This window comes from Morus notabilis, unplaced genomic scaffold (genome assembly GCF_000414095.1).
Source record: "Morus notabilis unplaced genomic scaffold, ASM41409v2 Scaffold118, whole genome shotgun sequence".
NCBI classification, from domain to species: Eukaryota; Viridiplantae; Streptophyta; class Magnoliopsida; order Rosales; family Moraceae; genus Morus; species Morus notabilis.
The window spans coordinates 254,309-267,192 of NW_010364457.1; the positions used below are offsets into that span (position 1 = coordinate 254,309).

Genomic DNA, 12,884 nt, shown 5'->3' on the forward strand with positions numbered 1-12,884 from the left:
CTAATAATAAGAGGCCTTAACTTAAGGAGGGCCTTACCCTTGAGCCGGAATTGATTTGAACAAAACCAATTTTAGAATTCTTTATTTTATTTTATTTTTTCGGTTTATTGAAGAGAAAACAAGAAACAAATCTACTCTCTCTCCTTCAACGAAAAAAAAAAAAAAAAAGAGAAAAAATCAAGGGTAGGGGAAGAAATTAATTAACTGCATGGCGAAATTGCAATCCACAATGTTCTTCACATTGGCTGCAATCTTGGGTCACTTCATTGTAGGACAGGCAAGTGCATTCACTCACATTGTTGGAGGAAGCCATGGCTGGCGTGTGCCCGAGAACCAAACCTACTTTCAAGAATGGGCCAAACCAAGAACTTTCGGCGTCGGTGACCGACTTGGTAAGTACTGTAAATGTCACGTCCTAACAACGCTATGTATTATTATTGGTGATTATTACGATTAACTATTATTTACATTTTTTTTATTGAAACGTCATTTTTATCACGATGTTTTCAACATTCAAAATATCCTCACATTATAGTATTTGTTTGTTTGAAACAATTCTATTAATCATCACCAAATATTGAACATTGTCTAGTATTTTCCCTTTTGTTAAGGCTTAAATTTCTATCAAGCATATATTCTTTAAATTCATATCATTGCAATTTTTTATTCCCCTAATAGAAAAAGTTTCAGTTTTTCCATCCAGACCTTGTGGCAACAATGTGGTCATGGTAAGCAAGGAAGATTTTGAAGCGTGCACTCAAGACAAAGTGTTTAACATGTACTACGAGGGACCAACAATTCTAAACCTCACACAAGTTGGGGACTACTACTTCTACAGTGGCGTTGGGAAGCATTGTGAGGCTGGTCAAAAGCTTCACATCACCGTTGGTGACAAAGAGGGCTTTTCCGGCGATCACTTGCCGTTTAAGTCGTTTTCCACCGAAGATGATGCCACCACAGCCGCCACCTCTCCCGTCCCATCTCAGCTTCCAAATGCTAAGCATTCCTCAGCCACCACCATTCAGGATGTTGGTGTGGTTTCCGCTAGTTTATTGTGCTTCTTGCTTTCATTGTTGATATAAAACTCAATTAATTGTACCTAATATTCTAGGGGGCACTTGTATTGTATTGTAACGTGTTGCTATAACGTGCTAAATGATGTAAATGTACCAAGGGCTGTATCTATATATATATATATATATATTATTCTGGAGGGGGGAGATGCAGGTAATTGAAGACACAACTGATCTTTTACACATTGTGATATTACACAATATTGAGGATATAGCAGATTATCATTGACTTGTAGAAGCTAGATGTCTAAGCCATCTAGAAATGACATGGTTTTATTCGCAAAATTTGTTCTTTCTTAGCAGAATATGCTACTTTGTCTAGTGCAGAAGTCACATTGCTCCAAATAGCTTGCCAGGAAAAAGGACGATTAAGCCAATTCTGGCCCGGAGAGGCTTGAGCCCCCTCAATAAGAAAGAAAGAAAAAACCTACAAATACATATTTGCACTAAATTTAGGGAGAAAGAGGAAAATAGGCCAAGACTTGAGATGAATTAAAATTAATAAGCCAATAGTTTACATAAGTTAATAAATATGCCAAATTACTATTTTCGTCCATAACTTGTCTGGTTATGAACCATAACTTGACAAGTTATTCACGGTTTTTGTCCATAACTTGTCTGGTTATGAACCATAACTTGACAAGTTTGTCCATAACTTATCTGGCTATGAACCATAACTTGACAAGTTATGGCCTATTAATTTCTATAACTAAAAATTGGCTTATATACTTTCTTAAGCTTTCATATTGACTTATTTTCTACTATTTCTGCTAAATTTATACATAGCCTCCACAATAAGGCCCAACTAAAATCCGAAAGCTCTTAGCAATACACTAGTTGAACTCCATGTGTTATGCAGTGGAGAATAATCCATCTGTTAAGTTTTAATTATTGTGTTATTATTAAAATTGTATAACATATGAATATAAAATCTCAACAAGAAATCAAAATAAAAAAAATAAAGTTTTTGAAGGAGAAGATAAAAAAAAATGGGTCAAAAAAGGATTAAAATGAAGAAATAAATAAGTGTAGGACACTATGGGAAAGAAATATATGAGTAGGATAACATCTAAAAATAAATAAATAGTTTGGGTAAAGAAAAAAAGTTAAAAAGAAGGGCAAGAATGAAAAATATAAAATTTAGGGAAAAAATAAAAGGAAAAAGAGAAGATGTAAGAGAAACAAAAAAAAAAACCAAAACCATAAAAGAAAAAAACAAAAGGAAAAATGCTCGTTTCAACCGAAACAAGCAACTTGGTCGAACGAAACACACTAGATTATAATAAAACTTCCTTATCACATACCGGTTTTCATCAATAAATTATAATAAAACTCAGAAAAGGATAACACATGCACTAGATTCTAATTCTAGGAAGTTGAAAAGGTGCACCAATAATCGAGTACGGTATGGCTCTTCAGCAACTCCTCTACGGTTGAGAGAAGACTCCAAACGACATTATAGACTGAAATCATAACAAAAATATAACATATTACCTACAAAAAGTGTTGTGTTTGAATTAGGCTTAAATTTTATACAAAAGTGTATTTTGAATCAACCCTCAAGATGCGGTATTCGTCATTCAACCCTACCTCAGAGTGAGTCGGCCTTTGGACCACTTCAGGTAAGTAGTACGGCCACCTTCCACACATATTTACATTGGGCCCGCCAGCCCAATTTGAAAGTTCCAGAAGTTGACTCCCACAATGCAAAAGTTCCAGAAGTCCAAGATGGGCCAATGCAACAAAATCAAGTAGTATGGTGGTATTCCTCATTCAACCCTACCTCAAACTGAGTCGGCCTTTGGACCACTAAAGGTAGCAGTACAGCCACCTTACAGACGTATTTACATTGGGTCCAACAGCCCAATTCAAAAGTACCAGAAGTTGACTTCAAGCATGGTCCAAGTCCAAGAACAAAACCAAGTAGTATGGGCCGAACAAAACGCCCTTTTTCCCCTTCCAGATATACAAATAGAGAAGGCAAATTTTTAAAAAAAATAATAATAATAAAAAGAATACAAAAGAAAAGAAAACGTTGCCACATTCATTTCGAGTTAAGAATTTAAGTTAAAAAATAAATTCATGTGAAAAAAATACTGTAATAAAAAAAATTAAATAAAAAATTTTATGAAAAAAGACAATATAGAAAAAATATTATAATAAAAACTTGAGTTATAATTTAAATTAGTGAAACGAACAAAAAAGTACGTAGGGGAGAGAAATGGAACAATAATCTCACAAGAAGTTCGTGGTGATGAGTGAGAGAGTGACTGTGGGCTCCCATTAATATCTCCCATCACAATTCATGAGATTTCAATTGTCTTCATGTTGGTGTCTTCTGTATCCCAAAAGCCCCCACAACAAAATCTCACTCCTCCCCCCCTATTATCTGCCTTTTGCTGTCGGGTGGTTGCTCATATTGACACCTTCATAGGGCCCCACCTGCCTTATTTCCCACCCACACTAGCACGAACACGCATCCATTTAGCCTGAGAGTTTTTATTTCTGCATTTACTGCAAAACCATTTCTACGTATCCCGTTTCCTTATTGCATTTATTTCACTCTTTTTTTTTTTTTTTCCCCCATACGATCTATAGATTTTTCTATTGCTCAAAAACTAATAAAAAACACAAATTTTTTTTTTTTGGTCTAAAAATTCAACTATATAGGCTAAACTTAAATATTTGACTAAATAATCAAAGATAGCACTCAACCATTTGTGCTTTTGTGATATGGTAGTGTACGGAAAGTATAATAAAGGGTGTTTGTATTTTGCGGACCATTCGGCCATTATATTTAAGGTGCGTTTGGTTACAATGGAGAAATAGTAATGAGAATGAGAATAGTAATGAGAATGGAATGAAAAAGAAAGTTAATTTATTTATTTGGTTGTAATTTTAAATATTCTCTAGAATGAAACATTAATATTTTCATGTTGACAAACTTACTCTTATGCTATATATAATACTAATATCTTATCTATCAATATAATATATAAAATATAATATAATATAATAAAAGTATTATTATATAATATATAATATATTATAATATTTTTTATTATATATTATATTATATTATATTATAATATATAACTACTATATAATATATTTTAATTATATTATAATATTAAAGTGTAATTATGAAAAAAAATAAGAAAAGAACTTAGAATGACCATTCCTCTCATATGAGGAAGGAATGATGATTCACTCAAAATGGGTGAATGACCATTCAATTCTTTTAAATCTAATCAAACATCAAACTATAATTTAATTTCATTCTATTCCATTCATTTCCACCCAACCAAACACACTCTTAGTAATGAAGCCCATAACACTTGTTTTCCTTTTGCTCTTTTTTCTTCTCTCCTTTTTTTTATTTATTTTTTAATTGAAGCCCATAACGCTTGGTTGGAGCAAGAATTTGTCCTCCGACACAAAATGGTTTGATCAATGGAAACATGGGAGTTTTTAATTTTTGGTGCCAAAAATTCTATGCCAACCCGACTAACAGCGCACCATACTTTGAGATTTCAGTGAAGTGCATGGACCAAAGTAATGGCCATTGACTGTATTTCTTAGTTCCATCTTCAAATGTCCTATTAAAAAAAAATTTAAAAAAAGAAGGAAACGAATAATACTTCTCTCTTTTTATGTGAACTGGTCAAAAGGAGAGTTGGTTTGTGGTTGCAGGTATAATCTAGTAATAATTCCGCACCTGATTTTATTTTGAAATGTTGAGTTTAAATCCCTCACTTCAAATTCAAAAAATAATAATAAATAAATAAGAAAGCTTTGGTTATAATACCGTATATATTTATCATTTAGGTCATGTTCGTTTTACAGATTTAAATTTTCAATTCAAATTGAGATGTGATATTTTTTAGAGCTTTTAAGTGTAGTAGAAAAAGTTATATATGACATTTTTTGATAGTTTTTTAACTGTAGAAACTTAAAATTAAAAACTCGAATCGATAAAATAAACAAGATCACAGTGAAAATGATACCTTTTACATCACGTTTTCTCATAATGTACCAACTTAAGGATACAAAATTAAAATAGTGGGTTAAGGGTGTAATTTATTGATTTTCTGTTGACTATTGTTTTGGATAATAAATTTTTTCTTGACTATTTTGGGTGGTAAGAACGAAGTCTCTGATATGGGCCACATAGCCCGTCATTTGGTGGGCTGTTGGTGACGTGAATGCCCAAAATGAAGAAACATGACTCTTACCCACACCAGATGGGCCACATCAGAAAAACTAGAAGATTAATGAAGTGGGACCGGCCAATCACAATCATGGTGCAGATACAGTAGTTTCTGAGCTGGCATGTGGAGAGGGGACCATGGGCCCCAAAGGGGCCGAAAAGAAGAGGAAAAAAAAAAAGGCCCAGTTGCACACTTGCACTGCTCGAGGCAATAGAGAACCGTTAGCCTGACATGACGTGTACGGCCAGGATTAATTATGAGGAGCTGGAGGATTATCAAAGGAGATCTTTTGGATTGTTTTGTTCCTTGGGGGTGAATCTTTGGCAAGTTTTGGAATTTTGTGTGTAGTAAAGATTTATTTATACCTGTCCCAAGGATATTGATCTCTTGGCTTTGTGGCTTGTGGGGCTATTCTTTAACCGTGACCCTTCTTCTCAATTACTTCAAGGCCAACCAGCTAGTTTGGCCAGCCTTAATAAAGTTCATGGGACAAATCGCCCTAAGAAAACACCAAGTCCCCAGTTTTGAGGTGCAGAAAATATCAGTGAACGCAAAAAAAAAAAAAAAAAAAAAAAAAAAAAAAAAAAAAAAAGGGCAAAAAATAAAAAAAAAAAAAAAAAAAAAAAAAAAAAAAAAGAAAGAGGTCAAAATCTGAAATGTGCTGCAACATGGGTTTAGAGTCGCCATTTTTCAGTTCTTTGTCCATGATGGGATTCAGCATTTTGGAATCACCTGGGTTTTATGCTACAATGATTGAGTAAAAATGTTCATGTCATGTGCACGCCATGGTCACGACAATTCGTACTAGTAATTTATTATGCGAGTATTACACAGTAAAACAAGGAGACTTGTTGCCGAAGAAAATTCTCACATAAATCTTGTTTTCAAGTGTTGTATTTTAGATTCGGTCCGGTTTGAACCGAATTACCCTTAAACTCATTAGCTGAAAGAACCCTAATCATAAAATCAGTTGGTCTTATTAGCAAATGAAACTTTCGATTTGCAGGGTGTTCGGGTCTGACCGGCTCGGAACATTATTGACGAGTTCAGGTGCAACACGAACTCCCCTGCGACATCTTATACGTGTTGGCAATTGTGTTGTGAAACAATAATACTATAGCAAAAGTTCTTTATTATTATTATTTTGAAAGATGGGTAGGGCTAAAATCTAGTGAGCATGCACATGAATGTGGGTGGGGACCCAAGATTTAAATTCAAGAGGCATAGATATTGAATTGCTGTCCCTATTCAATCAATTGGGTTAAGGAGTTCTGAAGTATCCCAGTGATAGGCTTTTGCAACAGAGTAATGCAGAAAATTTCTCATCGTTCCCTTTTTAATTTGTCTGCATCTTATGATATACACATCTATCAGAAAGTGACATATCTACTCTACCTTTTTTTTTTTTTTTTTTTTTTTTTTGGGAACAAATTATATATATACACCCTTCATCAAGCACTCACAAGGGTCTATGTACATAGGGCTAAAAAAACCCGTAACTCTTTGAGAATAATATGATATATGCGTATAAGTATTTATATTATTGAAATGTATAAAGAGTAACAAAACAAAGAAAAAGACATGCTGGTTTACTCAGGGCATGTTTGTCATATTAGGCATGAAGGCTGGTTGTCTTCAGGCCGAATAACTGCAAAGCCAAAGCATATTAATTAAGTTCTTGGCTCTTGTATGAGGTGTTTATAAGCTAATGCTGTTTGGATTTTGTGTATGGACGTTTTGTCTATGCCAGATATTGTTTTCTTACTTCTGCAGAGGTTCAGGTTTATGCACAAAATGAGCCAAACTCTGGTGGCAAGATTTTTTTTTTCCCCCCTCCTTTCCCAAACTCATCTCTTGGACCACTTAATGGGTTGTTAGTAAAGAGTCATTAGACTTGCCTATTAATACCCTCTTATACCCCAACCATTGATTTTAAGTAGGGCTGGTAATCCGGGTAGCAACACGATGACACGACTTGAAACTTACACGAAATTAGCGGTTTTGAGTTTACTATAAATGAGTTTTGGTCATAATCGAGTTGACACGATTAATAAATAGGTTGGGTTAAGATTGACCTCCTAACACGAAGTTACATGAATTGATATGATTAACTATATGTGTCATCTGCAATCTAATGATATGTGATATAACATGAAAGTTTATATAACATATTAAATACAAATAATGTGAATTTTAATATTTGTAGGTAAAATTTATTTTTTTTTAAGGAAAAGATAAATTGACCAATATACATGTTAAATCTATCTTGATTGTGTTAAATAAGTCATGATTATATTAGTTATTTATTCAATATATTAATTTAAATATATTATACGGGTTGACACGATTAATAAATTGGTCGTATTTAGGTTGACATTTTTGACACGTTTAATAAACAAATCGTGTTTTAGTTGATATTTTCTGACACGATTAAAAAATTAATTAATATGAACACGACTCATTAACACAAATTGCCACCCCTAATTTTAAGCATGGAGTTTAAAAGAGAATAAAGTAGAGTGTTGAAATTGTACAAGAAAATGGGGTCATAGGAAAAAGTTTGGTTTGTAACTGTCAAAACTTAAAAGCGGTTAAGTTTTTCATTGTGTTTGCCCAAATTAGACTTATTTTAATCGCACAAAAAATGTGGTTTCATGCCTAGTCTAGCAAAAAAAAAATCCACAGTGATATCCTCACAGTCGACTTCAAAAATTTGCATCATCAAAAGAAATCACTCAAAATGATTTTTTTTGTTTTAAAAAAAAAAAAAGAATCAAGAAATGATTTTAATCATGGAAATATAAGCTTGTCACTTTCATTTGGCAGGTTGTAGCAAAAATCATATGATTACTTTTTGTAAATACCACAAAACAAAAGTTATTCTCTTAAATGATGGTGTAAAAGGCTAATCAAGTGGATCTTAGCTCATAAATGACAAGGGAATTCACCTACGCCCAAGAAAGTTTGTCATTCTAAACTCTAAAATTGGCATCATTTTCTTTTTATCTTTTTTTCCATTGTGGGAAAAGGGCATGGTTGCCTAAAAAGTTTGTGCTACATTATTGAGGTCATTGTTCCATGTGTTCAAACATAAAGAGAAGAGAGACAACTAAGCTTTCAACCCAAGCAAAGTGTGTGACTCGTAACGTCTAAAAGTTTCAGAGTGAGTGATGATATGATATAATATGTCAAGGCGTGGGCCAATGTTCCATGCTACTTAGATATACAAGCCATATTAATTGAGACAAACGAGTTGTAGGTGTAGCAATACATACTATTATTGCTTTGAAACAAACGGAAATAAGTGGATTTTAGCCTTGTTTGTGCAGACAACAGAACCTTATCAACTTTTCAAGGAGGCAAAAGTTATAATGACACCATCATACACAAATTCAAATCAAGTTTATTTCTCACATGAGACCCTCCCAATTCGATTGAAATTTTAACTTTGCCTGCATTTTTAAATTTTTGGTCTTTTAATAGTATAAATAAAATAACGAAATTAACCTTCGGTTTATGTATTCAGAACCATTATCGTTTTACGTGTATTTTTTGTGAGAGAAAATATTGTAAAGAACCATGAATTATGATTCAGAATCATGGACGAATATAGGAAACAAATGTCCCTAAGTCACTACAACACGGGAACCTTCTTCATGAATTACATTTCTAACAACATGTGAGGTTTTATCCACGCGCTATAAACATTTTTTAAGTACAATACTTCCACCAGATCTCATCTCGTGCCTATGTAAGTTTGCAGTAAATTTCGTCAAGAACTCAAATTTTCCGGCATGGTTATATCTAAACCACATGGCGACTTACTTGCAAGTAGTTTGGTAGACACTAGATGAGACGTGTTCGAGACAATTTTTAAACTGTCGGTTCAATATATATTTTTTTGTCTCGACGCGTTTTGTTTCTAAAATAAGTAATTACGACTCAATGCGGACGTTCTCTACAAAGGTTTAGTTGTATAACTATGTTACTAGTTCTGTCAAATTCATTCATCAAAAATCATTAATTATTAAGGTTTTGTTCATTTCACTGGAGTTTTGTTACAGTAAAAAACTCTCAGTCACATCTAGTTTTTTTATTACAATAAAAAAATTATCACATAAAGTCACATCTCAACTCGAATTAAAAACTCGAATCAACGGATTAAACGGGCCCTTAACTTTTCAAACTCAAATTATATTAAATTTTTTTCCCATTTCTCAAAACAGCTTGTGGATTGCCATTAAAATAATAATAATAATAATAATAATAATAATAATAATAATAATAAAGAAAATAAAAATATATTTTTGGTATAACTTGGATGGAGAAGAGGTAGAATACAATAGTTCGTGGAGAGACAGAACAATCAAATTTGGAAACTTATCCGTGAATGGAAATATCTGATTGCCTCCCACTAGCAGTAACCAGAAGCAGGTATGGGGTATCCTACGTAACGGCCATAACCGCATAATCCTGGTTTCCCACATCCTAATCCTCCATCAAATTTTCGCCACTTGTTGTATTACTGACATTGTCAGTCTCACTTTTTTTCCTCCTTTCTCTTTTTCCGGTTTGATATATATTTTATTATAAGATGTTTGGTATAAGTATTTCGTGTCATAATTTAAATAATAATTTATAGTTTAATAAAATATTTTTTCTTATAAAAAATACACATAAATTAAGAATAATTATGAATTATGATTCTGAAACGTCTACTTACTTTTTGCCTCACAATTTCCTTCTCTCAACAATTTTCTCCACAAATTCTCATTTCCAGTTTAACGTATGATTAGTGAATTTATTTTTAAACTCATACATTATTGACTGTTAATTCTTTTTATATTTGTTTTAGGAAATTTGTTATTTCTTAATTTTTCTAAATTAGAATGGATCTCTAAAAATTCCACTGAACAGTGAGCACGCACACTAAAAAGCGCATCAGAACAGCACGTGTACGTTCATCGTAGGTGTAAGTGTACGAACATTGAAATATATATTTTTTGGACCGACTTAAATAAATAAATAAATACATAAATATCCGAATATTTTCTTTTCCTCTCCTCTTTAACATTTCACGAGGGGCTGAGTCACGTGAGTGGGCACGGGCCTTTTATAAATAATTTTAAGGAAATAAAATTAACATTTTGACATTAGAACACAAAAAAGGAGCAAAAGAACCATCCATACAAATTACATTACATTTACCAAACTCGTCCATCACCGTTGCTGTGACGGAGATTTACTTATACTAAATATCGATATATATAGTTAATAACAAATAAACAATACAAACAAAATTGAAAAAAAACCAACACAAAATACAAAAAGACGGAAAAAAAAAACACGAATCCGATATCTCGGTTCTATCTCGCCGATGAAAAGTTTGCCAAAAATCGGGAGAGTTATGAAGAAGAAGAAGAAGAAGAAGAGACTGGAAAATGTGTTTCAAAGAGCGACGAGAGGATCTGAGCTGAATATATCGCCAATATCTTGGAAATAATCGTCCGGTTGGAAAGTTCTCGACCCGAACCCGAAATCCCAACTCGGATCTGCGGCGAAAATGTCGTTCAAATCTCCCTCCAATGCGCCCGTCTTGTCGAAGAAATCGGGAATCGAGCTCTGGAAGTCAAAAATATCGTCGGGAATGAACGTCTCGAAGCTCGAATGCTCCGACGAGAACTCCGAGAAGTTCTCCGACACGCACGACTCGTCTCGGAGGTCGCCGATGTCTCGGATGATTAATCCTTTCGAATCGGCCTCCTCGTTCGACGGCGATGGGCACCGGAGGACGGAGGTCGGAGAGCAGAGGATGAGATTGTTGTTGTCGCCGTTGTTGTTGTGAGACTCCTCGCCGGAGTAGTAGCCGCAGCTCATCGCGGCCTGTTTGGCCTCTGGCGCAGGAGGAGTGGCGAAGTTGGTCAGCGCGTCGGGTCCACGCAGCTGAATCGCCGCGTTGTCGTAGACCATGGCGGCTTCCTCCGCCGTATCGTATGTTCCAAGCCAGAGCCGCACGCGCCGGAGAGGATCTCTGATCTCCGCCGCCCATTTCCCCCACGGACGCTGCCTCACGCCGCGGAACTTCTTCCCCGCCGGCGTCTTCATCACGCTCCGATGACCAGCCGCCGCCGCCGGAATCATCCTCGCCTTCCGTCCGGACGACGTGGACCTCCTCTTCTTCCTCGTCGACCGGCAAACGACGTTGCTTTCTCTGGAACACGACTCGATCGTAATCTCGTTGACGAACCTCTTCACCCGATGGCGAGAGTAGCAAAACTCTCCTTCTTCATCGCTGGAGGAGTCCGTGGCGTCGCCGTCGGTGACGGAAATCCTCACAATCCTCGGCCGCGCCGCCATTTCCGGCGAAGCGGTGGATTTAGAGAACTTCTCGGTGAGCTTTGTGTGGTTGCAGTGTTCGGTATACTTCACCACTTGACCACTTCGATTCATTTTTTTTTCTTTACTTCTTTTTCGGCTTATCAGATTCTGGGTACTGGTATTTTGTGCATTTGAAAGCGAAGTTTGCGAAGAGGGAATGAAATAGAAGAAGAAAAAGATGGGAAAAGATTCCTTTGAGACTAGACACGAGGAGAGAATAAAGAAGGAGGAGAAGATAAGAGAAAAGAAAGCTGAAAAAAACAGGGACACGTTAAAGAGAAGCTACTTGCTTCTCCCTCTAAAAAGCCCTTAAAACGAAGAGAAAATCTCTCTCTCTTTGTCGACCACCGATGGAGATTTAATTAACAAAAAGAGTGCTCTTCAGAAAGTGTTATTAAAGGACGAGAAATTTCACGGAAAGACACCCAGAAAGAGGGAGAGAAAAAGAAAAGGAAGAAAAGAGTGTGAGCGTGACGAGAGAAAAATCATAAAACTGAGGAGACATTAAACCCCACAATCAAAGCCTCTTTTTTTTTTTTCTTCTTCTGTAGAGAGAGAAATAGAGAAAGAGAGAGAAACCACGGTACGGAAAAAACAGAGATTATGCGTGAATATATATATATATTTATACTGAGTCAGAGGGAAAAAAAAAAGAGTCAAATTTTCTGGGAAAGCTTTCAGAGGTGGGGGTGGGGGAGGGTAGGAACTGAGGGACAAAGATGAGAACTGTGAAGTGGCAGTGGTAGCTTTACGGAAAGGAAACAGATGGAATAAATGTTGTTGTTCCGAATCACAAAGGCAAAAATGCCTCACTCACTCACTCACTCACTCACTTCAACTTTTTCTAATGCCAATCTTGGACAAACACCCCAGGAGCGAATATTTTCTCTCAGATTCCCGGAAAATCTCGGAAGGGAAATGAAAAAAAAAGGAAGCGAGAGAGAAAGTGCTGGATATAATATTACACGGAGAAGAAGCAGAAGCGGAAGAAGAAGAAGCATACGGTTGGGTGGGTCGCTGCAGAAACCCAGCTACTTTATAGGATCCACCAAACAGCCGCAATTGGTAAACCTGGTTTGAATGCATATTTAATTATTAATTTTTCTAAACTTTTTTTTTTTCTTTTTTTGGCTTTAAGTCTTTCTTTTGTTTTTATTCGATTTTAATCAGTTACACAACAAAATATTACAAAAGAGTTACGGGTCCTACCGGAGTGAGTCAT

General features: G+C 35.2%; 2 protein-coding genes across 2 annotated transcripts; one reads left to right on the top strand and one right to left on the bottom strand.

Annotated features, from left to right (window-relative positions):
- Window positions 1–208: 208 nt before the first annotated feature.
- LOC21395309 (stellacyanin) lies at window positions 209–1,082 on the top strand. Its single transcript, XM_024171185.1, has 2 exons — window positions 209–392; window positions 679–1,082. The coding sequence occupies exons 1-2, from the start codon at window positions 209–211 to the stop codon at window positions 1,080–1,082; spliced, it is 588 nt and encodes a 195-aa protein (XP_024026953.1).
- A 9,493-nt stretch (window positions 1,083–10,575) lies between these two features.
- Window positions 10,576–12,630, bottom strand: LOC21395310 (ethylene-responsive transcription factor CRF2). The gene has a single exon (XM_010106693.2). It carries the CDS (start codon window positions 11,732–11,734, stop codon window positions 10,733–10,735), a length of 1,002 nt encoding a protein of 333 aa, XP_010104995.1. The 5' UTR covers window positions 11,735–12,630; the 3' UTR covers window positions 10,576–10,732.
- Between the last annotated feature and the right edge of the window lie 254 nt (window positions 12,631–12,884).